This window comes from Urocitellus parryii, chromosome 13 (genome assembly GCF_045843805.1).
Source record: "Urocitellus parryii isolate mUroPar1 chromosome 13, mUroPar1.hap1, whole genome shotgun sequence".
Lineage (NCBI taxonomy): Eukaryota > Metazoa > Chordata > Mammalia > Rodentia > Sciuridae > Urocitellus > Urocitellus parryii.
Genome location: NC_135543.1, coordinates 62,782,606 through 62,810,565, shown reverse-complemented (window position 1 = coordinate 62,810,565; position 27,960 = coordinate 62,782,606). Strand labels below are relative to the sequence as shown.

Genomic DNA, 27,960 nt, shown 5'->3' with positions numbered 1-27,960 from the left:
AAAAAAAATCCTGCCATTGACGTTCAGGAGGCAGATCCAGTGCAAATGCAAGTCCTCCTAGGAAAGCCTCCTTACAAACTGGGAGCAGCTCACCAGAGGTCTCAACACCTGTGCTTTCTGACTCTGTCTTCATCCAGCTGCTGGCTTAAGGGCTTCACTTTCAAATACGCCCTGGTAAAACTGGTGCAAGACTGATTCCTAAAGGTTTCTGAGGGCTCAGATGACAGCAGACAGTCAACACAAGTAACACAGTGAGGTCAGGCCTTCTGGGTCTGGATGGAAGCCCGGCATCAACACTCATTCTGTGAGCTTAGGCAATTCAATTTCTGAACCTTGGTTTTCTCATCAGTACCAAGATGATAATAGCTACTTTGTAAGATTGTTGGAAAGGCTAAAAAGTTAATGCAAGTGATGGTGACATTAGCTACCACTACTCTCATCACACTGGCTTATTTAGGAGGGGTGGAAAGATACCACATGAAGAGCAAAAGGTGGGAAGAGTTATAAACTCAGGTTGCAGTGGTGGCCTTGTTTTATCACCAGCAAAGCTCCTCTTAGAAACGCCTTTCTACTTATGTGATTGCCACCCTTGAGGAAATTAATCAAGTGATAAATAAGAAAAAGTTTCTGGAGGGAAAAATGAAATGCAAGTCACTCCACAGCATAGCTGCCCTACTGCTCTTCCTACAGGAAGACACCTGACCTTTAAGCTAAATGGCCAAACCACTTACTAACCACTCATCAAGTGGTTGTTTTTGCAAAGCCAGGTAAACTGTCTCTAAAGAATAACCAAAGACATCTACTGCATGCTGGTGATGGTGTAGGAATCCACCCTAAGTTTGAGAAGACATGGTCTCTGAAGGTAAAAGATGGCTAAATTTCATAAATACCTGTGGATTTGTACCTGTTAAGTCCTGCTCACTAATGTGCTGCTAGGAGCTCCTTAGGGATGTCTCAATAAGAGGAGGAATAAATCACTTAATTATTTGGCAAAAACTGTAAAGGCAGGTTGATGACTACAGAGGGGAAAATACACTAAGACTGTCCTGTTTATAAGGTGATTTCCAAATTCTTAAGGAGCTTGATATATAGAACAGTGGTAGAACACTTGGCCAGCATGCATGAGGTCTTGGTTTCAATTCCCAGTACCCCCCACCTCCACATATACACAAATTCCTTTGATCTCGGTGTGGTGGCACATTTTTATAGTCTTAGCTATTAGACACTGAGGCAAGAGGATCGCTTGAGCCCAGTTGAACACAGTGAGATCCCATCTCAAAACAAAACAAAATCATAAGGAAATACAGAAAGTCCAGAATAACCAGGGAAAAGAAGCACTATAAAGGCCTCAGGCCAGCTGACATCAAGAGCCATCATGAGGATGCAGAGATTATAACAGTGGGCACAGTTTCGAAGATTAACAAGTTGGCCAGTGGGTAGAAGAGAGCCCAGAAATAGGTCCCACCAGGATCCTACACAGGAAAATTGTGAAATCGACACAGTGAGGAAGGGACAGTTTTTCTCAATAACTAACACTGGATAGCTGGAAATAAGGTAACATTTCTTCCTTAAACCCTACCTCTCATTATTAACACAAATCAATTCAGCAAATTTCAGATTTAAATGTGAAAGATAAAAAAGAAAAGAAAAAAACATAATAGAGCACCTTCATGACCCTGGAGTAGATGGAACGCTGCTTATTCAGAACATGCTCACTATGAAGGAGAACATGAGGAATCTGTTCTCCATTAAAATGCAGAACATTTTTTTTCACCAAATATATTCATACAACACAATGCATTCAACAAGACTTGTGTCCAGAAGAGATACATTTAAACCACCATGTCAATGTTAAAAGACAATCAATGCAACAGAAAAATGGGCACTTTCACACAAGGACAATCCAGGGCCAATATAATAAGTCTATGGAAAGTGCTCTATCTCATTAACAATCAGTGGAACAAAATCTGAAGCCACAAGATGCCATTGCACACCCACAAGGATAAAGTGAAAAAGACCCACACCAGAGCTGGTGAGACTATGGGACAAATGCAACTCTGGAAAGCTGGCAGTAGTCAATAAAGGTGAACATGACACATGTACTGTGGCCCTACAGTTCTACTCTACGGCAGAACTATAAAACTACGTGCACAATAATTCATGTGCTAGAATAATCGGGGAAGTACCAACAGTTCCAAAGCTGTAAATGAACCAAACATCCATCAGATAAATAATATGTGGTTTATTCACACAATGGAATACTATACAACCGTGAGAATGAACCATGTACAAATACTTACAACAAAAAATTCACATACTGTTGAGTGAAACAAGCCAGATACAAAGAATGCATAATGTTCAATTCCATTCACATAACATCTCAAACAAGACAAAACTAGTCTATGCTCTTCTAGCTGGATAGTGGTTATCATGTGTGTGTGTGTGGAGGGGGGGGGCAGTGGTCAGAAGGAAGCCTGAGAGGAACCTGGGTGTGAGTGCATGTATGTATTCTGCTAGTGAAGTGTCACTGAGGTCTGTATGGATGTCCTCTTTCAATAAAAAGTGAGAACAAAACCATCTGCCTCTGCCTGACTCCTCTGCTCAGACCACAGACATGTTCCCTTGCATTCTCTGCTCAGCCAAGGTCCACTACTTGTGCTGCCTTGCAGGTGGTGTGAGGAGCAGTGCTCCCCAACACAGAGACCTGCAGGTCTGGCTGCTGGCAGCAAGCCTCACCCTGTGAGTCCAAGCCCAGCTTTCCTCCTCACCAGCATGTTCAAGTACTGGAGCATGCTCTCTACCTCTCTCCACAAGCCTCTCCTTCAGGAACCAATGCTCTTCTCAGGAAACATGCAATTAAGTACTCAAGTTTTGAGCCCAAATGGTGGAGCCCCAACAGCTAACACCTCAGGCTTCAGGTAGTGAATGGGTGAGGATCATCTGGACCACACCCTTGGAGGTTTGTGACATGCAAGTGGACTGCAGGCACATCTTGGATGGGGTGATAAATTGCTGCCTCTGTTTTGGGCAAATCTGTATCCTCTCTAACCCAATTATCTCACTGAAAGGAAAATAATGGTGCTCACACGATGAAGAGTTGTTGTAAGGATCAAAATGAATTACCATATGTAAAACATTTAAAAAAGCAACTGACACAAGGTAGGAGATTCATAAATGTGAGCTGTCAACGTTGGCTTTATCTAAGGTGTGCTCGCCCCAAGGAAGGAAGACCCAGGGTGAGTCTAGAGAGTAGAGGGCTTGGGGTTCACCCAAGAGTCCCCACAGCCAAACTTTAGGGCACATTTCCAGGTATATTATGTCTCAATTCTGCAGAGAAGCATATAGGTACATGCGTCAGGACTAAATGGAACAGAGAGAAACTGTAAAACACAGCAGGGCAGAAAAGCTGACAATCCCCGGCCCAGTCCCACATGGATCTACTACTAAGTAAACATGCAGTCACTGCATTCAAATAAAGAATCAGGACCATTGCTATCAGAGGGAGGGACATAAAACATTTCTCGGATGCTTAGTATTTGATGTAACAGCAGCTAGCGAGGTGGTGCCATCAGACCCAAGTGTAATATGACCACTGGGGCCTAAACATCACAGGCATTTTGGTACAACTTCTATTCCAGGGTCCAGGCCCCTGGATATGGCCTCTACTTTGCAAGCCTAGAGACCTTTGCAGTGACTGGCTCAAGATGACCTACGTACAAAGCCTGAGGTAGATGAGGGAAAGTCAGCTTGTGAAACAAAACCACCAGGAGCCACACTGCCACTCTGAACCTGTGGGTAGGCCTACACAAGAAGCTTCATCTTCATCGAAAGTAAACCTGAGGGCTAGGGAAATAGCTCAGTTGGCAGAGTGCTTGCCTCGCAGCACCATAAAAAAGAAAAAAAAAAACAAAAGGGAAACCTGAATGCAAATCAGAGTACCACACTGGCAACAAGCTAAGAGGCTGAAGGATACGTTCTGCTTTTCACTAAGCAACACTGCACCCTACCTCACCAGGTGCTTGCTTCACTCACACCTGCTGCTCTGATCATCTAACACATGAAGTCAGGCAGTGATCACACTTCCTAGACTTCCAACATGGGGTGAAGGAGTGGGTCAAGGAACCCACTGTACTGACCATGAACCTTTCAGTCATTACATGCTCATTAACATAAGTGAAAGCCTCTACTCAATGCCTTTTCTCACTGAAGCCAGGCTAAAGTTTTCTTGGGAAACACAGTGGACTCAGGCACAAGAAGGCCCAGCTCACTATGCCAAGTCAGGTCTGCCACCCGCTGCAAATGAGAATGCCAGAGGTGTGCTTGAAACTGCTGGAATTTACTAGCTCCCCTCCCTGAACACTGTGGCCACCATCTTTCCCTGAGTAGATTCTAGGCCCCAAGAATTCAATGTTAGTGTTCTTGGTAGCACCAAAATGTGGCCATGTTCCTACATCAATTATCTACTTCTCAGGTTGTGTCTTTCCTAAATAGCTGATCTGATCTTCATTTCTAATTTCATCCTTGGAGGATAACTACTGAGCAGGTCTGTGAGTACCCTGGAGCCACTCCCATGAACTGCCTACCTCAATGGGCTCTTCCTGGCCCAAAAGAGAAAAATCAGGCCCCTCTCATTGGATATGTCTTGAATCAACCATTCAGACTATGGGATGTTCCAGCTTTCTCCTCTGGTGATGAGTAATGATGAACAGGGTGCCTTTTCCAGTCCTTCTCCTAAAGGATCATCCTCAGTCACTGTCCAGACACTTAACTGTTGCAAGGAGAGGTAGGGGAGTGGAAGAACAGGTAAGGCAGAGCAGCACACAAAGCACATGGGAGAAGGGTGATTGCCTAAATAAGAGCACAGTGTGCTCCTCCCACACCTCCCTAGCACAATTACCAAACCTCTGCTGGCCAATAGTGGTCGCCAGCCAGATACACTAATGCTAGTTTTCCAAGTGACATAAGGCAAGCCACCACCAAGGCAAAAAGACTTGATTTTTGTAAAACTGACAGATTGCAGAAGGAATAGAAATAAGGAAGGAAACTCTTGCTAAAAAGAAGCTTGCTACTCTAACACCATGAGTAACATATAAACCAATTAAAAGACTATGTTTCTAAAACAAGTACTGTAGATAATTATAGAAAGTAATGTCTTTGTAAGCCATGCTTTAAATAAACCATTTAAAAAAGAATACACAATCGCTCTATTTTGATCTTAATGTTTCTCAGTTCATCCAAACACTGGCATGTTTCCTGAATGCTGGCATAACATAAGGACAACAGTTCATATAAGCATGTTTTGGAAGAGTAGTCAATTATACAAATGACAATTTTAATGACAATTACAATGGTTCTGAAATTGCTTACTTCTGCATGGGAACCTGGATCTAACATCAGTGAGGATTAATCTGAAGTCTAAGCATTTACTTCCTCTACAGTCCTATGTGCCTGTTGCAGTTACATATACAAATCTGAAAAAATTTCCAACAGGCTTACAAGAAAGGGACTTTCACTAAATAAATCTTGAGAAAAATTAGTTACGGCATCACTGTTCAATGAAGGTAAATGTCTAATTACAATTTTGACAAATGGATATATTAATGCTATTGTAGGAAATTAAAATTCCAAAATAACTCTATGTTGCTATCTAAAATGTTCTAAACAGTTTCAGAATTGCAACATATTAACAAATAATTATTCATATCAAAATGCAGTTGATAAAAATTCTAGCTAGGCAACTTTTATGACTATCTAAAATCAAGTTTTAAATTTATAACTTTAGCAACATATATTGAACATTTGCATTCAAATGTACAGAAAGCAATCCATTTAATCTTGAAAACTAATATGTAACAAAACATGGAAATGAGCCCACACTGGTAATCCAGAATGTGCCCTCTCCACCACGCAGCTGCAGCAAGTATGACATGTAAACAACACTCGACAACTCAGCACTGTGAAGAATTCAGCTGCTTCAACAAGTTGTGTTATCGTTTTTATAAGCTAAGACAGTACAGGCAAATGGAATTCTTAGAACATTACCTGAAAATAGATTTTTAAAGACAAAGGTCCCAATTCATTCTTACCTATACACACCAAGTTAATCTGTCACAGACAGCAAATGCTGAATTTACACACTGGAGTTTCCGGCAGCATCCTGTACATTTACAATTAATTTATAATTAAAATAAACAAGAGAGCTGTCAGATCTATGAGATGGATTGTTCAAATCTGTGTAGGGTGGAGAATTGCTTTGGGGCCACTGCATAAGTGCTCACTGCTGCTTCTCAAAGGCAAAAACCAAGTAAATACCTAAAGAAAAAAAAATATTAACAGTTTACTTTTTTCTCATCCACAGGATAAACAAATCTCAGTCCAATTCATAATCTGGTGAAAATTCTTAGGCTGGCATTTGAAGAAGAAAAACTTCATTAGTTTTTCAGGTTCTTCTATTATCTGAGTCATATTTAGGCAGAGATGGGATCATTTCCATTTGCTTAAAAAAAAAAAAAATTAACCTGATACAGTAATAATACCAAATTCCTTGGGGAAATCAATTCAACAGCTCTAAAAGCCCTAAAAACCATTTAGGGCAAGAAAAACTAAAAGTATAAAAGCAAAGAAAACTAAAATCAAAACATCTTATAACTCAAATCTTTTTACTTGAAACAAAGTATTTAGACAGAATAATTATATTACAATAAACACTAGCTAGTGGCAATGGAAATCTAAATTTTCTGTTTAAAAGACTCAAAAAACAACATGAAGATATAAAAAAAGGGCATAATTTAAAACTAGTCAGAGAAAATATACAGGAATATATACAACATGACACATTCAAATTCATCCAATTACGTAATTATGTTGTAGGGCCCAGGAAGGATATTTAAGGTACTATTTAACTGTCTCCAACAGTAACATTTCTGCATGCATTTATTTCCAAGAGAACTTGCTTAAATAAGATATCTTGCTTTGACAAGTGATCACTCAAAGGCAGCTAAATGAATCTGATTCCCTGTTCTGCATTACACTGAAGTCCAAACCTATTACATCTTCTAATAAAATACCAATAGACTGTAGGGCAAAAATACTCCAAAAAGGGGACAAATCCTGAAAACACCACAAGGGATGTTCAGGGCACTAGATACTCAACAGCAAGTCAGGACAAAGGCCATGTAAATTAAGCTGACTCTGGAACCTGCACAGGAAGATATACCTGTCTTCATAAAACTCTACTTTGGTCACACTACTCTGCTGCTCCTTATTTATTAGCTTTCCATTTCTTTCAGTTGAAATGAAATGTGGCTGCCACATGCAGATGCATGAGCAGGAAACAGTCAGTGATCAACCACCACACAACCCTGCTGTTTAGCACGCATAGGCAGGCCAAGAGACTCAGCTGACAGATGGCTTACAAGGGCTGGTCCCCTCCTTCTGTAGTGCAGCCCTGCCAAGTCACATACCCTGTCCAACTACTGCCACTGCAAGGACCCCTGGGTGTAACTATGGCCACTGCCATGACTGTCTGGTTCTCTCCATCTGCTGAAGAAATGCCTTGCTTCAGAGACCTGCCAGACCCCTGGATTCTCCTCTGAAGACAGGGCCGCACTTCAGCATGCCTTCCTGCCAGGCCTATTTCCCATCCACACTCCTACCAAGATCCCAGGCCCACTGCGGCTTCACTAAAGGTTCTAGTATCATGACTTCACTGCCATCATTGGAATGGCCAGAACTAAATAAAATACACAGATGTGACATCTAAGCCAAAAAATATTTTGGGGTGAAGACCCCAAATAGAGACAGCTGTTTAGTTATAAGGAGGCAGTGAAAAATGTCTATGTATGCTAGAAAAAGTTAGGGCTTGGCAAGAGCCTGCATATATTTTCTCTAGTTATTCCACAGTTGTGCAAGAAAAGTGGATGGGACATACACAGAGACACAGGTAATTTCTGTGCTGTTTTAAACATCAACACACAGCACCTCAACTGTGTCAGAAAAATTCTAAAATTTTCCACTTTTAATGATCCTTTCAAATAATCTGTAATTATAAGTTAACCAGCTTTGATGATGTACTCACTTGTAGCTTCCCATTCTGATTTACTTAAGGTTCCCTAAAATTAAAAAAGAAAGACAATTTTAGATATAACACGGAAGTAAACATAAACTGATTTTTCAATAGTGGACTAAGAAGGCCACCCACCCTCCCAACTTTCCTGTAAGCATATGCACAAATTACTGAAAAGCATCATGACCTGAGCACATAAAAGAAACCAATGAGAGTTAGCTTCCCCCACCACCAGGGCTGTACTAGGCATTGATCCCATGGCATATCACATTCTAGGTAATAAGCACTCTGCCACCGAGCTATGTCCCAAGCCTGAGATTAATTTTTAAAAACATCTTTTCACCGCTTGTGTCCTCCCACCAAAAAGGATGAATATATCTAAAGTATTTCTTAATTTTTTTACTTGAAAAATGAAAAAAAATTTAAAGTCCATCTTATAACATCAAAGAGCACTTGAAGAATATTTTTCTGTTTTCCAAAAGAACTCTAAAAGAAAGTACAGACCACACAAAAGAAATTATGTTTAGTTATCAAAACATTGAACATTTCAGTCTAAAAACATGTGCTGCTATACACTCATCCAACAAGTGCTAGTGGCAGCTCTTGGACCTAATTCAATTCTGAAGAAGCAATGAATGGAAACAATATTCCAGGACACCAGAGAAGCATGCCATCATGACGACTATAGCTTCCACTGTGACAAAAGCACAGCAATAGCAGACACCACCATGGTACAGTTATGTCCACAAGTTAAAAAGAAGATCGTCCACAGAAATAAGAATGAGGATGTCCTTCCCCCATTCCAGCCAGAGCACTCAGCCCTGAGTCAGCAGCACCCAGGGAAGCAGGGCAACCTGTAGACTGTGCCTGTAACTTTCCCCATCTCTACTGTCTCAGACATAGCACTCCATGCTCAATTCACCTAAATAAGTTTGATTCTATATTCTGTGGCACCAAAGCCATTATAAGTTAGGGGAAGCATACTATGGTATATTCGAGTTGTAACTCACTGAACCCAGTACTGTAAACAAGTGGGTTTCCCAAGTTTCCATGTACACACATCTTAATGTATGCTTTTCCCATTTCCTAGAAAATACTTCAAAAAATGAACCCTTACCAAAGGTAACCTTACGTGACTGTTCTTCACGTACTCTGCTGCATGTTCATAGTCATCCACCTTCTCAGAGATGAGCTTTGAATTCTCATTTGCAGGATAAGGCTAGGGGAACATTAAATTCTAACTGAAGATATCACATTGACATTTACAATTCAGAACACAGTAAATCACTGCAATAAAATAATAGGAGTAATCCAAAAGTGCTACTTCAGGGTTATAAACTACACATATTTCTGAAATATGGAGGGGAAAAAAGGTGGGGAAGTGTTATGAGGTGGCCACCAAAAGATCATGTGTGAGAATGATCAGAGATAAAATGATTAGTTTATAAGTTGTAGCCCAATCAATGGACTAATCCACTGACATAGATTAACTGGGTGGTAACTGTAGGCAGTAGGGTGTACCTAGGGAACAGGTCACTAGGGTTGTGACTTTGGGGTTTATATTTTTTCCCTGGTGAGTGGAATTCTCTCAACTTCCTGGTTGCCATGTCCTGAGCAGCTTTGCTCGGTCATGCTCCTCCACAATGATGTTTGCCTTACCTTGGGCCCAGAGCTATGGAGCTGGCTGACCGTGGACTGAATCTCTGGAACCATGAGCCCCAAATAAACTTTTCCTCCTCTAAGTTGTTCTTGTCAGGTCTTTAGGTCACAGCAATGAAAAGCTGACTAAAATGGAAGGAATCCTCTCTTAAAGCAGTTATTATGGCCAATTTTTATCACAATATTGGAATATTCATGGCTGGAACAAACTATATAATTTAATTACAACCCAGGACCATTTAGTGGCACAAACTGCATCTTCTTAACAGCCACTCAGAGATTTCTTCTCTTAGAATACAAAGCTTAGAAGAGGTATTACCAAAAGAGCTAAATGTTAATATGATGGCAATGCAATAGCAATTAGAAATAATACATATAAAAAATTCAAGTCAACAGAAGCCTTTGTTTAGGATAGTAAAACATGTGGCTGGATACAGTAGCATGTGCCTGTAATCCCATGGACTCAGGAGGCTGAGCTAGGAAGATTGCAAGTCCTGTCTCAGTGAGACCCTGTCCCCCCCCCAAAAAAAGAAAAAAAAAATGTCAAGGATGTAGCTCAGTGGTAAAGCACTTCTGGGTTAATACCCAGTACCACCAAAAAACAAAACAGAAGATGCAAGTTCAAAAAGGTAAGACTTTTATGGCAAATATCAAATTTAAATCTCTTTCTTAGACTAAAGCTAACTCTTCTTTCCACCTCTAGTCTCAATGCACCTCCAAACCATCCTCCATAATACAACCCAAGTAACATCTTCTTATCAGGTCCTGGTCGCTCCTTCAAGTCATTTAGAGGCCATCATAAGAGTCTTGGTCAAGAAGTAGGAAAAAACTAAAGGACTTTTCCAAGCTGTGTGCTATCATTGCTTATGTTCCAGAGAGCCATGGTGATAGGTCATATTTTCAAGGCAGCACAGGGGAGAAGGAAAAATGGAGAAGAATGTGCTAAAGAAATACGACATTTATTACTACTTGCTTGAGCATCCACAGCTCTTGTGCTTCTCAGCCTTTTCCCTTCATGACTTCATTTTCAAGACGGCTAGTACTCTCACATCAAGCTAAATTCTTTGCTTGTGTGTATAAGTGTTTAACACACCATAAATCCATGTTATCTCATACCCCATCTTCTAAGTACATTTTAAATAAGTTACACAAATGAATTCATCACTTAGTGTGCTAAGCATAAATAACCATTGTGCATGCAAAGCCTGTCAGTAAGTGCAGTGTGCTAAAGGCATAAAGCATGTGGGGACATAAGATGCAGAGTTTCCAGTTTTCTCCTTTCCATCAAGACAAACGAAATAAGCTCCTGCTCTGAATACAGCACAAACAAAAACATTCCTAATTCTAAAACACAGGAAACATAACTAATGAACATTTAATTGACACTGGGTTGCAAAAGACCACTTAAGACTTAAAGAAAATCTTCTCACTTCATCTTGTGGGCATGGATGAAACTTCAACATGAGACTTTTGACTACTACCTATAACACTAAACAAAATATAAAAGCTAATAGCTATGTGAACTTGAACAACTCATTTTTCCTCTTTGGGCCTTGGGTTGCCCATTCAAAAGATGTGAAAAGTAAGATGGGGGCAGATGGCAGGAAAATCAGAGGGAAATCAGTAGAAGAAAGGAACCAAGGAGTAGGAGTGAGGGAAGAAGGAGGGAAGTGCTAGGAAGTAATAATGGCTAAATTACATTCATATATGACATATATGTGTACAAATGTGTCACAACAAATCCCATTGTTATGCACAACTATAACGCACCAGTAAAAAATGTGGAAAAGAGTACAGAAAAAGGGGGAGGGGCTGGGGATGTGGCTCAAGCGGTAGCATGCTAGCCTGACATGCGTGTGGCCTGGGTTCGATCCTCAGCACCACATACAAACAAAGATGTTGTGTCCGCCGAAAACTAAAAAATAAATATTAAAATTCTCTCTCTCTCTCTTTTAAAAAAAAATAATAAGAAAAAGGGGGAAAGGTGACTGCTTTTATTAATTTATAGGGTAATTATGAGAATAAGATGAAGTATGCTTCAAGTAATTAAAAGAATATTCTGAATTCAATGAACTCTCTGAACTTTAATGCCATTTTAAGTATACTTCTGGTCTGTGAACCTGGTCAACAATAAGCATCTCACTGAATAGTTGAGATCTTTCAATTAAACACTGCTTGATAAAGGAAAAAAAGAAATACAATCAATGACTGTTTATAGTTTGTAGACTCCTTCACTGCTTTATTAGGAGGACAAGAGACCCAGCAACAATAGCATAACAGACTAAAGTCTTGCTAAATAGTTATCAAAGATCAAAATTACAAATGGTGTGAGCTTATTTTACACTTTGGCCAAGAAGGTTCTAAAATTCTGATGTAATCACAGGGCAGTGTTGTAAAGGAACCGTTTTCATCTGTGGGTAATTTTACCTACCAGGGGATATTTGCCTGTGTGTTACTGGGGCCCAGGAGTACTATTGGCAGGCATCTAGTGAATAGAGCCAGGAATGCTCCTGAACACCCGAGGGTGCCCAGAACAGCATCTCACCACAAAGAAATATCCAGTCCCCCATGCCAACTGTCCTGAGGCTACTGTAAAACAGTGCACTGAATTTGATAATAGCATCATTCATTCCTTCATTAAGTAGTTACTTAGTACCCATCATGGAAAGTTTCTGTATCAAGCTCTGTCCTAGGAGCTGAACAGTCCTGAGCAGTTATGACAATCTGTATAATATAAATATAACATATGACACACCTAACTAGTATCTAAACAGACTTGAAAGTATCTCAAGAGCAGTCAAACAGGTTCACCACATCTGGAATTTTTTTTATCTTTTCTAAACACTTACCTCCAGGGCCTGCATTCGTTTTAATAGCATTTTATTTTCATTGTTCTTAATTTTTTCTTCATAGAATTCCAGAAATGTTTTTTTGTAGACTAGTTTCATATTGTACTTCTTTGCCATTCTGTCCAAAAAAGATTAATAAAAAGGCTTTCAAAATGTTCCTCAGCAGCTTACTTTTGCAGTGAAAACAGTGACATCAGGGCTTAACTCTAAAAGTGATTATTTCTATCATAAATTTATAAGAGTTAAAAATAAAAAACTGAAGAGTTGACATACTGATAACCCCACCAACAAAGACATGCATTCTAAATCCTAGTGAGTAGCTTCTGTTTCCTAAAAAGTCAGTCAGGAAATGAAAGAAAGAATAACTTCTCAGAGGCTGCAAGGAATACTTTTTTACCAATTCCATTTTATTTTGGCTGATACACTATGGCTGCATTGAAAACAGCTGCCAGCTGCCTTTTTAAAAGACTCACTCTCATCTCTCTGGCAGGATGCACTATTAACTTTAACACACATCTTGGACTGCTTCTTTTTAGTTTATTTTATAGGTTTCTTTTAACCTGACTTCTAAGTTTCAAGGGTTTGAGAGAGTGTGGCTCAGAGCCTCTCTTGCCTGTCCTGACTACCCAGCACGCTGAAAGCTGTCTGAGGCTCGCTCTCTCTGGTCATATTCCATTACTCCATTGCTTATCAGATACCACTCCCCCGTGTGTCATGTCCTCGAACTTCTCATATCCAAGGCTGAACCTCATGACTGCTTTTCTGCCAATCTCTGCTTCTGCAGTAGATCCATGTCTCGGTCTCCTACATGGACTATGCTTGTACTTGACCGAGTCCTTTAGTGTCCACTTCCTACCCCTTCACTTGCAACCATCCTGCACCAATCATCATCATTTCGCTGTTTCAGTCCAGAAACCATTTTACTCGTCTCCTGTTTCCAGTTTTATCCTCTCTCAATAGGACCAAATAAGTTTTCAAAAAGATAACCTTGGTCATATCACTACCCTCTTTAGCCTCCTTCACTGAACTCCAGTGTACTTGGGACACAATTTGGAAGCTCTGAACATGGCTTTTGAGGCACTCATTTATAAAGGGATGCTGCCATCTCTCAAGTGGCTGGGCCCTGATTCCCTATGATCCAGTCACAGTGGCTTTCCTTCAGTTCATGGCACTAGCCAAGCTTTCCCACTTCCAGACTCTTGCACAGTGTCCATTATGTTAGAAACACTCTTCCTGCCTTCAACTATCCATTCATCCTTCGTACCCTGACTTAGCGCTCCTTCACAGGTGTCTTCCTGAAATCCTCAAGTGTCTCCTATTACACCATGGGTTTGTTTTCTACACTCTATCTTCAAAGTTTATAAAAATTATGTATGTGTTGACAACAATAAGAGCCTTAATGATTTTAAGGAGCAGGTAAGGAGGAGAGGGGAAGCTGGGCAGAGTGGTGCATACCTGTAATCCTAGCTACTCAGAAGGCTGAGGCAGGAGGATCACAAATTTGACTCCAGCCTATGCAACTTAGCAAGCTCTGACACAAATAAAAAGGGCTGGGGACAGCTCAGTAGAAGAAGAGTGCTTACCTAGCATGCAGGAGGTCCTGGATTCAATCCCAGTACCATCAAAAAAGGGGAAAAAGGAGAGAGAGAGGAAGGGGAAAACCCTCATAAGGCAGGTGGGAGGGCTTGAGTGTGAGGGGACAGCAGACAGGTAACTGAGGCCCCTCTGTTATCTCAATTAGCCCTTCTTGGAAAGTCAGCATGAGCAAAGATAAGTCTCTGATTCTATCAATCTTCAAAGAAAGTCTTTAGAAAGGAAACCAGGTTTTATACCTAAAAATATCCCAATTACAAGGAACCAAATTTGGATAACAAGAACTGGTTTTGCAGTAAAAGCTATTTATATTTTTATTCAGGTTTTTATTGGAAAAGGGCATCTTAAAACTGCTATCATTTTCAGACTGTCTCATTAAGTACCTGTTTGAATAAATTAATTAAAAATTAGATATTAAAACTGAGTACTGTGATTCATAAGTTTATCCAATTAGGCAAGTTGTCATTATTAGGCAGCAGGTAGACTGGTAAGTTTGTGTAGCACTTATGAAGAATAAAACTGTTTCTTCTTCTATAAAGTTTGAAGAGTGGTAAATTTCTCCAAAGCTAACTAAATCTTAAGAATTTAAAAAAATGTTATAAATAGCTAATATTTATAAAATCATACATAGAATTTTCCTCATGTCTAGTCATAATGTTACTTGACCTTCTTATACCATTGTATAGAACTTGTACATATTATAAACTCCTAAAAACCTTATAACCATAATTTTAAAAACTAACTTGAGTCCCAATTTAAACAATCACCAAGCAAAACTAAGCAGACAATAAAACTTGCTTTTCTCAGTTGATAGTTAACAGATTTTTATTTTCAAAAAGTAGGGAACTGAGTTTGGTCAGCTGTCACATGGGCTCCATTTAAGTGGATCTTATCTTCTCCCCACCAGGGAAATCACCAATATCAAGACATATGAGAGGGCCTCAAAGCTTTACCTGATAGAGCCCAGCATCACAACTATTCCTACAATCTAGAGTTTGCCAGGACTCTTGGGAATTCAGGCACATGGGAGAATACACTCCTGAATCAGGATTTTATTATCAACACTGCTGGTAAGATATAGGCAATTGCAAAACTATACTGAAATGCAAGACTTTGATACACAGCTCATTCAAAAGAAGGACTTTTGATTTAATAAAACTCATTTTATACTAGCAAAATTACAAGCAGTTGGGTAAAGAAAAGCTTTTTGCTAACTGTAAAGTCAGCTATTTTCTGTTACAAGGTGAAAGCAACTGGCTCTTTTTCTTAAATAACTACAGGACTAAAGAAAATTTGGGATATAGGAAGCCTAGGGAACCAATCCTGGATCTGAGGCTACCATCTTGTATACATGGCTAGACCTTTCCTTTGGACCCCATTTAAAATAGAGGATAAGAAGCAATATTGGTTTTTCTTCCCCTTTCTTTTACTCATAAGACATAAAAAGAATAGTAACAGATAAATGACATTCTTACTCAGTTAGCAATGGAAAATAGACCAAGAATTCAGGAACATCCACAACACCTTCCAAGTTGAAGTCATATTTGCAGCCAAATAAGGGATAATGTCCTTTCTTCTCAAACTTCACAGTATAGATTTCATTTCCAAATGATTCTGTTTCTGAAGCTTCAAGGCGTCTTCTAGAAGAGTTATTCCCCAACCCCAACAAAAATATTAAAATTGTGATCAGTATAAATTATTTAAACCAGATTATGTATTTGAAAAGCTATATGATGCAATTGCAAGACACTTGATTGACTCTGTAACTGGATCCAAGCTACTTTTAAGAATCAGCATACTATAAGACCATTAACAGTCTCACTAATAAAATTAAGCTAGAAGGTATCACTTTCGTGACAGCTGGGCTAAGTCTTTGGGCCTCAGCAGCTGACTGGGGAGTCTGCCTACAACTATAACCTCTGGCTTAATGTAAGTAAGTCTCCAACTTCCACATAAGATTTTTAAAAATTCATCTTTGAGCATCTACTCAAATACATTATCAAAGTGGTCAGCATTTGTAAAACTAAATGGCATATTTGTATAAATTTTATTTGTGATCAAAATGTGCTACTTAATTCTGTAAGCTTAATGTTAAATATTCTATAAACTCAAAGTAGTTAAAAGTGCTTACATTAGCTCAAAGCTGTTAGGAGTTGTACCAATAAAATAACCTCCAGGACCGAGTCTCTCACAGGCATTTCTGAGCATCATGTCGGCCTGCTCAGAGGACTCAAATGAGTAATGACAGACAAACTGACAACTACAGATGTCAAAGCGCACTTCTGGGTCACGAAATTTGTCAGCCAAAAGTTCCTGAAACAAATTAAATGGGTTAAGGTTTTGAATTAACAGCATAGATTAAAAACTTTACTTAAATTAATTCCCAGAATTTAGGATTCTTAAAATATGCCCTGCCAACTAATCTTTGTTCAAAATCTTCAAACTGTTTTTTTCCGTGTTATATGTAAGAACCTTAAAAGAAATCATTCTTTCATTCTAGTTTAAAAGACTAACTTGCTTCCCATTTTCAGAATAATTTAAAAATGTAGGCCTTAGGGCTGGGGTTGTAGCTCAGCGGTCGAGTGCTCGCCTAGCACGTGCAAGGCCCTGGGTTCAATTTTCAGCACCACATAAAAAGAAGTAAATAAAGGTATTGTGTCCAATTACAACTAAAAAATAAATATTTTTTTAAAAAATGTAAGCCTAAAAATCACATTAAAAGTTAATCAAGCTGGGTGCTGATGGTGCATGCCTATAATCCCAGTGGCTCGGGAGGTTGAGGCAGGAGGATCTCGAGTCAGCCTCAGCAAAAAGCGAGATGCCAAGCAACTCAGTGAGACCCTGTCTCTAAATAAAATATAAAATAGGACTGGGGATGTGGTTCAGTGGTCAAGTATCCCCTGAGTCCAATTCCAGGAACCAGGAAAAAAAAAATCAAATATGACTCTTAAAAAATTAATCCCTTCATTTGGCTTTACTTGACAGCTAAAGTAAAATGACATCCAATAACAACTTGGGTTAAAAAAAGAGAAAAACCTGACCTTTGGAATCTTAAATAAATACAAGTGTTTACTACATTTCTTTCTTACTTCCAAAATTATAAACAAAATGTGTACAGTGATTAAAGCCACCCAATGTTTAAATGAGCTAACAAAGTCAAACAAGCAGCACCAATTTCACAGTGGATCTTCACTGCTCAAGTACCTCTACAACTCTTCAATCTTAAATAGTTCAGAAATTTCAAAACAGGTGGAAGTGGGCTGGGGAAATAGCTCATTTGGTAGAGTGCTTGCCTCACATGCACAAGGCCTTGGGTTCAATCCCCAGCACCACATACACACACACAAAAAAGGTGGAAGATGGAAAAAACAAAAAGATTCTGCTATGCTGGGAAACTAATAAATTACAAAGTAAAGAAAACATACTAAGTTCAATTCTACTTAAATAGCCCATCCCAGCTTCATGTTCTACACAAATGGATTCAACCAACTGTGGGTTGAAAAAAAAAAAAAAACAACAACAACACATTTGTTATGGGCCAGGCCATACGGGTAATGACCAAACAGACTCCATTTTACCCTGAGACTCCATATCATGTAAGAAATGCTTCTCCCATGGGAAAGTCCCACCTCTGTACCCAGTAACAGTTATCTAGCATAATATACTAATATACTTGGCAACACAAAATATAACAAAAATTTGTTCTCTTCTTTTTCCATTTTTCTTGGGTGATATACCCTGTCAGAGATTGATTGTCTAGACGTTAGTAACCATTCTCTAACTTGTACTCAACTAAGGTCATTTTGACCCACTTCCCTTCTGTTTGTTTGCTGCTATGCCAACCTGGAAAGTCCTGTGGGAAATACCAATGGACCCACTGCATTGCCTCACTAACTGCCCAATCCAGCTTCTGTACCTGCTTGCTTACAGCTACATCAACCTGGATGTGGTTTTTGCCTTTAAATAACTTAAAATGCTCAGGCTTGGGTCTGTTCCTTGCAGAGACAGTTATGGGTCCTGTGGGGAGCAGTCGCTGGCTGGCCAGCTAAATACAGACTCTTCAATTTGGACAAAACTGGGACTTGGTGTGTTTTCTGAGCGACCTGCCCCACAACACATTGAATCTGTATACTTTTCTCCCTGTCATTAGTCCCTTAACAATACAGTTTAAGAACCACCTACATATTTTTTACATTATATTAGGTATTGTGAATGATCTAAAGATATTTCAAGTATGTGGGAGTATGTAAATAGGTTATCTGCAAATACTGTGCACCCCTCCCCCACATTTTATATAAGGGACTGAAGCATCTGTGAATTTTGGTATCTGTGGGTCCTAGAACCTAAACCCCACTTGGCTACCAAGGGGTGACTATACTAGAAAATAGATCTCGCCCAAATCAAAAGCCACAAAGTAATTTCAACAACTCAAATTATTAAAAGCAAAAAAAATTCCCAGAAGTACTCAATGGGTTACTGAAGGGAATTTATCATAATAGAATTTCTAGCTGAAACTGAAAATGTCCTAAAATTTTTAATGTTTCAAAACACATTTTAATAAATGCATTGCATGGAAAACAAGTACAAAAACAAAAACCCTGTACCTTTGAACAGTCAGCAGTTATAAATTCTGCATTAAAAATATATTCATCACGACGATTTTTCATGTCCTCGTACCGCTGCTGACACTGTTTGACAGAAATATCAGCAATATCTGGAAAGGCAGAAGAGTGTTAGAGACCATCAACACAGAATGGCAAAATCTAGACAACAATCTCAACTGATAAACTTGGCGTGAAATCCAGCCTTGGTATCAGCAAGAAGTTCTATTTCATTTAAAATTCTTTGTCCCAGTGCAAAACTCCGCATTATTTCTCAAAAGGATCTAGGTTATGATACAAGCACTTCATCATCAATACAAAGCAGCAGCAGGAAATGCCACTGGCCACACTTCACATACTCTTCACCACTATGAACCAACTGGAAAAAGCCAGTTCGATTAATGTCCTTGATAAGTCACTAAAACATAATTTTATTAAATCTTGGTTCTTAAATACATGTCTTTTGATATTGTGTGTGATGAAATGGGAAGTAACAAAACTTGGTTTTGTCATATAACCAAATGTTGCCAGTTGCCTTACAGAACAAGCTACTGTGACTTGTTCTGAGTTGTGAGCACATTGGCCACTTTTCTTACAGAAAGTAATTCTGATGTGAAAAAATGATGGGTTAAAAAAAATGATTATTCAGACTAGAGTACCTTAGAGACATAGATTCTTGAAAATTAAGTGTCACTTCAAAAACAACAATGGATAGTATTTGTTGCCAAAGATAAAATTTGACTTTTAAGCAAAAATTAAAATTCTGAAAAAGCTGTACTGGCCACTACTGGTAAGCAGCTTCCTAATACTTAGAGCTTTTCTCATCAATGGTGATATTAAACAAATGTGATTTCTTGGTGTCAACACTTAGAACTGCATAACTTTGCAGAATTTCCCAAATATTACAAAACCATGCAGAATGTGCAGGACACACTAATGGATTTTTATGGAACCTAGTATGGAGAACTCATCAATAAGGTAAGAGTTTCCACATTATAACAAACCTTTAAGGAACTACCACTTGTTGAGTTTTGATATAGAATCAAAGATGAATATCCACAATTATCTGAAAAGGCTATTAAAATATTTTTTTCACTTTATAACTATGTATCAACTAAAATAACATAAAACATTGACTACAGACACTACCACAAGTCTAGCTGTCTGCTATTATTCCAGTCTTTAAGGACTAGCAAAAATGTAAAGAAGTTTATTTTAATGAATCAAAACACTTTAAAACTGTTTTATTTCTAAAACCATAAATATCAATCTATAGCTAGAACCACATACACAAAAGCATTCTAGAGTCCTCAATAATTTTTAAAGTATACAGGGCTCACCAAACCAAAACCTTGGAGAGCTGCTTCTCAGGCAAACTGCAGGAGATACTGCTCTCTTTCCTCTGACTCCTCACATCACAAGGAGTGTAGCGTCTGCCTGGCTCACCGCAGGGTAAGACTGACCATGGGCCCAGGTGCTAGGAGAGGAACTTAACAGTTAAGTTCCTATTACCCTTTCACTGAATGGCTAAGCATCTTGTTAAGATTGTGGCCTAGATCTATGATTTTCTAACTCTATCATTTGTCCTCTCTTTATTATGATTTTTCAATAAAGAAATTTCCTCTTACAACCATCTGGTTTTCCTGAAATACTGTTCAGGTAGGGAAGAGGTAAGAAAAACGTTTATTCCTTCCTCTTAAAGTACTGAGTTACAAAATATAAATCTCTCAGCAACCTCTAAGATTGAACATTAGTCTTTTTCATTTGACATGCTGAGTCACTGTTGTTTTTGATGTTCAAATTTCGACCTTGGCCAGTGGAGATCTTTGCAAATTTGTCTTGTAGACATGACTATTATCTTTGATAGCTTCCTTCCTTTGGGGAAGAACAAGTTATCACAGGCTCACTATCTATTACAAAATCATCAGAAAATTCTTACAATTAATTTTTGAAAACATCCTTCTCATACATAGCCCCTAGACACCTTACCTAAAGATGTTTTAGCTCTTGCTAATTAAGAGATCTTTCAAATTGCCCATTCCCCTGACTGATAAGACTGATCACTGGCCATTCCTTCCTAGACATGGTTAACTTACCAGTACAAATGAGCTTGCTAATTCTTCCCTTTCTCCACTTTAGCAAATCTCCACCTTTACCACATCCCAGGTCTAAAACAGTGATATCGCGATTTTTCCTCTGTCGTACCTTTTCCAAAAATTCCCCTAAGAGAGAAATCAGGCATAATAAATGATCTTAATAATGATCTTTTACTGAAGCATAAACTGTTACTTAATAATCTACCAATGTTTAATATGTAATATAAATTATTACACTTCATTTACTTAGTTATCTATAACTTAACAGTTCAAAATATGACCAAGAATTAACTAACTTGATCTGTATCTGAAGACTGGCACTTCAGAAAGTTAAGGCAGCTTTTTGAAGGTTACTTTTAGAATCTGAGTCAACATCAAACAGTAAATGTTTCAAATTCTAATTTATACAAGAAGATGCAATAAGAGAAAAAAACTATTCATTCTTTTTAGCTTTCTGTTTCTAGGTGTTCAATTACACATTGACTAATAGTTTCTGATTCACATAAAAGCAATCAGGCTTACCACTAAAAGAAAAACAAAAACTTGTTGAAAAACTCTACTCACCTTTTAATTTTCAGATCATCAGAATCTTTAAACATCCTTATCTACTGAAATACATTAATAGCCAACAAATAAAAATCATAGGTGCCCAAATTAATAACCAAGTAGAACAACCTCAGTTAAAGGATTGTTAACAAAGTATTCAGCAATTCCAAAACTTGACATAATAAAGAATCCTAGGATCCACTTTCCCTGTTTTTATCAGAGTTCAACACTTTCTAGGTTCATGCATGTACTACTATTTTGATGCTAAAACATTCTATACAAATACTTCTGCCTTTCAATGTCTATAAGATCTGAAAGTAAATTTGAGAGAAGCACAAGTGTTCCATATTTAATTTTGTCATGAATCTTAAAAAAATATCATGAAAACAACCAGAGAGAGTTAATAAATAATTATAAAATCTATTTCTACATAGTAAGGCTCAAGAGGAAAATTACCATGAAACATTATTAAAAAAAAAAAAAAAACTTTATCACATTCAAGAACTATTACTAAGCTATAAGCACTACAAAAGCAAAAATGAATAATAAAGAATGTGTTTAGAAGATAAAGGAAACACCCAAAGGGAGCTTGGCACAGATCACACTAACTGCATTACAAGCAAGACAGGTGTGGACCACAAAGAGCTCTTTGAAAGAATTGCTGCTCCTAATTATAAATATAATGTACATAAAATGTGGCAAATATGGGCTTAAAATATTTATTAAATGAAAAAAATACATGGCTAAATGATACATTGTTAAAAAAAATATCCAGTAAGTTACCTGCTTCAATGAGGATAATTAAGACAAAAACATCTGAAAAGAAATTAGGACTAGGTCAGAGCCTAAAGAAGAGAGGCTGAGCCCAATACTTTGGGCTGGTTATGTAGCTTAATGGTGGAGCACTTGCTAAGCATATACAAGGCCCTGGGTTCTTTCCCCAGGACAGAAAAACTAAAAAAAAAAAAAAAAAAAAAAAAAAAAAAAAGAGGCTGAAAAATGCCACAATGTTAGTCTTAAAAAAAAAAAAAAAAACTCAGAGAAGCAGACACTCATTTACCCTAGCCAACAATGGCAGAATCAAATAAATCACGTTTCTATAATGTAATAAGAAAATGTTATTTAATGTTAAAAATAAAAATGACAAAGAAAAATGGTTTGAAATTAGCCTAGTTAATTCCTACTCCTAATGCTTCTCAGAATAGATGATTTTTTTTCCTTTGAAAACTATTAAGTTATCATCAAAACCAGTAGAAAATACTCATAATTAACACTTTATTCATTCTAATATATTAAGAATGCATTCTTGCTTTTGCTTAAACTGGCTAAAAAAATAGAACAAAATAACCCTTTTGAAAAGCTTCAAAACACACCAGCCTTCAAATACTCTCTAAACTCGTGTACCATAAGTCTACCCATTAATTATAATTATATTCTGAATTATATTTTGTCCACTCTCTTCCATTTTAATTTCAAAGTAAGTTTCCATAGATAAAATGTTGGTTTCAAAAAGTTTAATGTTTTTATTAATCCTCAAAGTAAACTTTATTTCTTATAAGAAATCATCCAACCCCTCCCTTGCCAAAGTTCAATGGACCATCAATGCCAACTCACTAAAGGACCAGAGATTAAAAAACAAACCTAATAACAAATCTCTTGACGCGGCCCATTTTCTTTACTTAGTGTAACCAATGCAGCAACAGGCTAATGCTCAACAACTGTTAGAGTCAAATAACCACTTAATAGTACTAGACCACCTGAATTCTAAGTAGAAAGTAGCACACTGGTTTTTGAAAAAGTCTGATCAACTTAACATCAATACCCTAGGCAATCAAACAAAAGTATATAGGAGCCATGCAAGGTGGTGCACACCTATAATCCCAGTGGCTTGGGAAGCTAATACAGGAGGATGGCAATTCCAAAGCCTGCCTCAGCAATTTAGCAAGGCCCTCAGCAACTTAGTAAGACCCTGACACAAAAAAATTTTAAAAAGGGCTGGAATATAGCTCAGTGGTTAAACATCTCTGGGTTTGGTCAAATCCTGGTACCAAAATGAAAAAAAGAGAAAAAGAAAGTAAATAAGAAAAAGATTTATCTCAAACGTCTGTTTTGGCTCCAGCTTTATAAAGTCAAGGTTTTGATTACTGAATGAATAAGAATTAAAAACCCAGTAGTTTGAAATATGGTTAACAATGGGAAGGGAAAAAATAAAGAGGAAAGCTAGGGCTGGGGATATAGCTCAGTGATAGAACCCTTTCCTAGCAAGCTCAAGGCCCTGGGTTCAATTCCCAGCACTGCAAAATAATTAAATAAAATTTTAAACAGCCTCCATACTAAAAAGAAAAAACGAACCATACCTATAAGCACACTTTTAATCCAATTATTAAAGTTTCTTAGGTAAAAAATACGACTTTGACTACGCTTGTCCAAACCAACTTCCTTAAGCTCATTATAGTGGGCAGCTACTGTTGAACTGTGTCCTCCTTCCAAGTTCTGAAAATAGAAGAAAGAAAATTAAGGTTCAAGGTTCAGAACATGGTATAAAAACAACAATAACAACAACAAAAAAAGCCCAACAATAGCAACATAAAACCAAATCACCTCAGAATACCTGACTTATGGAAGAAAAAACAATTACTGAAGTAAACCTTACTAAGCAAAGGCATTATCCATGTAAATGCCACTAATCATTACCAGACCCAAGGTGTGTTCTCCCCTATTCCCTATGAAAAACAATCTAGGTTTAAAATTTTTATATCGATTTTTCAGCTGTATAATTTTAATGACAATATCTTAATAAAACCAATCTATTGTGTTCCAAGAGAATAAAACAGAAACAAGCTATTACATTTGTTATATTATAAAATTGTTATGAGGATTAAACATAAGGTAATGTTTAAAGAGATTAAAAGATAGTAGGCTATGCTCAGTGTCAGTGACCCCCACTATACACTATTAATTTAAATCAACAATTTTCAATCTGCATTCTATAAAGACACTAGGCATTATATAAAAATTCCGTAGTGGGTAAAGGGCTTCAGATTCTCCCACCTTCCTTATCCTTGTCTTTTATCTACCTTACATGTGGGGTTTAAGGATAAAATTTCATTTGGAAAAAAGAAACAAAAACATGCCAGTAAATCTCTGAAAAACTACATATAAAATACAAGCTTCCCTTTCTTTCAAGAACACCAACACGAAAAGCTTGGCCTGCCTCTTTAGGAACAATGGCCAAAATTTTGCTCCTCCTTTACTTTTCTCTCCAACTCCAGATTCTGTCTCAACTTTCCAATACTGTAAATGATTTGCTATCCTTTGCTCCCCAATTTCCCTGGCAAATATCAGGGAAATTTCATCAATTGTATTTAAACTACACTAATGAGAAGTTTGGTATGGCTGTAGTTCATAGACAAAGATGGCTATTAATTAAAGTGGTGGCGCCAGATCCTCAAAAAGAAGTTGGAGATAAATGCAGTTTAATTACATCAATAAAGGAATGTGGACCAGAGTATGATTTTGAAATTTGTCACTTTAAGTGACCATCTTAATTACCTCAGACAAAACCAAAAGAATGAATACTCAATGAAAAGGGAAATAGTAAATAAATCATGTGGACCTCATATATTCTTCTCTTTTTAAAAAAACAATGGCCTTCAAGTTTCTGGTAAGAATTCTGAAATAACATAAAAATTACTTCATGTGATTCAAGTTCACTCTAACAAAAATTAAATGCTAATAATTAAAAGCCTATTGTGTCTTAAAGCCACATTTAGTAAAACTAGAATATTCTTAACTTATAAAGATTATTTAACAACCAGCGTTAATTCACATCTGCTCCAGATTTCCAGCTAACATATTCTACCACAAATAAAACCCATTTCACATACCTTCTGCCTTTCAGGAACATCCTCAAGTTCTACTTTTCTCTTTTTCTGGGTGCCATCTCCAGTCGAAGGTTCATCTTTCAGATCATCAGTTTCTAGTTTCCTTTTCCTTGAAACACCTTCAACATCATCAGAACCTTTTTCCTCTGGGACAACTTCAACATCAAGTTTTCTTTTCTTGGATGGACTGTCTTCCTCATATCTGGAACTTTCCTCTACAAGATCATCTTCAAATTCTTTTCTCTTCTTTGGTGTGTCTACTTGCCCACAGGCAGAAGTCTTTACAGAAAACCCAGTCCCAGAAGCTGTTGTGGTTTCATCAATACTGAATGAAGTCTCTGTTTCAGAATTTACTGATGTTTTTGCCTGTTCAAGAGCCATTTTTTAATATTCCTCTGCTTTTGCAGAATTTTCTATTCTTGATTATTTGAATCGATGATAAAACTTCATGAACCAACACTAGAATGGCAAGAATTTTACGTTATTTACAAACACTAATGCCCAAACTCTAAAACAATTTTAAATAGAAGCTGGTCATTTAATTTCATTATCTCACTGTAGAGAGAATATTGCAAAATGTTAATATATGTGTATTAGATATGAATTTCTGTAATTATTCATAAAAATCACTATGGGCATTAAAATTGACAAAAGAAGCAAGGATATACAAATAAGGTGGAGCATCCTAATTCCCAAATCCCAAGTTTTTTGCAGTACCCAACAGAAGCACACACTTTATTAGTAAGCAACTGTGGTTAACTGAAAACTAAGCACAAATATTACTCTTTTCCCAATGCATGTGTAGTAATTTTCTAAACTAAAATTGATAGAATGTAAATACTTATTAAATCCTTTGGATTAAACTACTTAATAAAGGGAACTGTTAGATATCTCTTCTGGTTTAAGGGGCTAAGTGAATCAAGAAGAGAAAAAGGAATTGAATAGCAAGAACTACTGAAGTACTTATTTCATAATGGGCATTCCAATTAGGTGAAAAGTGAAGAGAGTTGAAATGGCTCTAGACAAATTTCAAGATCAGCCTGCAGTTTAATAACCAGTAAGTTTTTTTCAAATATGTTCTTTGGCCTACGGAAGGGAGAGATATAGAACTGAAATATCTTTTGGACAGGAATTATTATGGTGGTTTGCTTATTATGTTAGTAAATTTACTGCTCTCCTATTGCAGAGGAGCTCTATGTGAATTATGTGTTCAAGAAACTTACTACATACATACTACTATTAAACTGTTAAACAGTATTATTCAAAGGAAGTAGAAAAGGGAAAGCAAAAGTTCAACCAAAAAAAAAAAAAAAGAAAATGCGAGATCCATTAAATGTAGAATAAATTCAGAACCTGGAAATTATGAAGAGGGATTTTTTTTTCTTTTTTTAGCCTTGTGCACAAAGAAAAAGAATGTCAAGTTGCTTAAGGGAATAGATATAAAGAGTCACTATGAGACCCAGATGGATTTCAAGGAACATTAACTTTCACTGGTTGGGTAAGGTATTTTGTTACCAGTACCAAAAGATGTAAAGCAGGAAGAACTGATTAGGGGGAGGAGGGGGGTCAACCAGAAAAGTAATTTGCAGACTAACTATTTAAAATGATTATCTAGGAAAACTGGCCTCCGAATTACCAGATTTCTATTTCTCCTCCTTCATTTATTTCTTACAAAGAAAAAGATTTTACGTTCAAATAAAACACTCTGGTTTATCATCTTCCGCTGCAATTATCGCCTAAAATTAGCCCTGGAACTTCAGCGTGGACTGTATTTACAGTATTTACACCAGGCAATCTTTCCATACATGCGCTACATAATCCCCCAGAATAGAGGGCATAGCACCCAGGAGGCCTGCAGTAATGGATAAGGACACTCAAAACCGGGCGTCAACTGGCTCAGGGCTTCGCTGGAACGGGCCTGCCCACCGTGGAGGCTGCACCCCAGAATCTCACAGGCGCACTCTCCAAACCGACTCGAGCTGGCCCCAGAATCCCAGCAGCCGCGGGCCGCAGACCCCGGGGGAAGCGCGGGGTGCCGAGCGAGGCTCTGGACCACGCCTCCGGAGCCGGCTCCGCCGCCGGCCTACACCTCCCGGGACCAGTTCGCCGCCCGGCCGTCAGCTCGCCTGTCAAGCCAGGGCGCGAGACCACGCCACAGAAGGGCCTCCTCAGCCGCGGTCCCCTTACGTCACCCGCGCGGCCTAACGCTGGACCTGGATTCAGGCTTCTGTGGCGCCGCTCGGACAAAACGAGCCCGCTCGGGACCTCACGCCGGGCCCGCCCCGGGCGCGCGCTGGTGCGGCTCTGCGACGTTCGCGCGGGCCCGCGCGCTGCGGAGGAGCCATAGTTCGCCCGCCCGCCCGCACGCCCCGAGCAGCAGCCACTCTGCCGAGCGCCGGGGGCTCCGCGCGGCCGGTGCGGGAGGCGCACGGCTCGTGCGAGGCGAGCCCGGCCTGGAGTCGGCGTGCTCTTTCTGCTGCCCCCTCCAGCCGACAGGCTAACGACAAAACAGCACCGGACGGCCGCCGCTCCGCCGGCCACACTCACCTACACAGCCACCCACGATTCTGTTTGCGGAAACGGCGGCTCCGCGCCACGCGAGTCTTGTTACGCCACTTCCGGGGGCGCGAGGTCACGTGTCAGGACGTCCGGGCTGGGAGCGCGCCT

At 38.5% G+C, this 27,960-nt stretch overlaps 1 protein-coding gene across 1 annotated transcript; it reads right to left on the bottom strand.

Annotated features, from left to right (window-relative positions):
* Rnmt (RNA guanine-7 methyltransferase) lies at positions 1 to 27,940 on the bottom strand. Its single transcript, XM_026401997.2, has 11 exons — positions 27,841 to 27,940; positions 25,297 to 25,752; positions 23,767 to 23,902; positions 20,864 to 20,989; positions 18,771 to 18,880; positions 16,298 to 16,479; positions 15,642 to 15,806; positions 12,574 to 12,691; positions 9,183 to 9,284; positions 8,078 to 8,111; positions 1 to 6,312 (listed from the first exon to the last, which is right to left on the bottom strand). The coding sequence occupies exons 2-11, from the start codon at positions 25,672 to 25,674 to the stop codon at positions 6,275 to 6,277; spliced, it is 1,389 nt and encodes a 462-aa protein (XP_026257782.1). The 5' UTR covers positions 25,675 to 25,752; positions 27,841 to 27,940; the 3' UTR covers positions 1 to 6,274.
* Between the last annotated feature and the right edge of the window lie 20 nt (positions 27,941 to 27,960).

What these genes read in the sequence shown, in the direction of transcription:
- Rnmt (XM_026401997.2), bottom strand. Translation starts at nt 25,674, where the DNA reads ATGGCTCTTGAACAGGCAAAAACATCAGTAAATTCTGAAACAGAGACT. An exon ending in TAGCAAGCTCATTTGTACTG is followed by an intron (nt 18,881 to 20,863) that starts GTAAGTTAACCA and finishes CTGCCTTTCCAG; the next exon opens with ATATTGCTGATATTTCTGTC. An exon ending in GTCACGTAAGGTTACCTTTG is followed by an intron (nt 8,112 to 9,182) that starts GTAAGGGTTCAT and finishes TTTTAATTTTAG; the next exon opens with GGAACCTTAAGTAAATCAGA.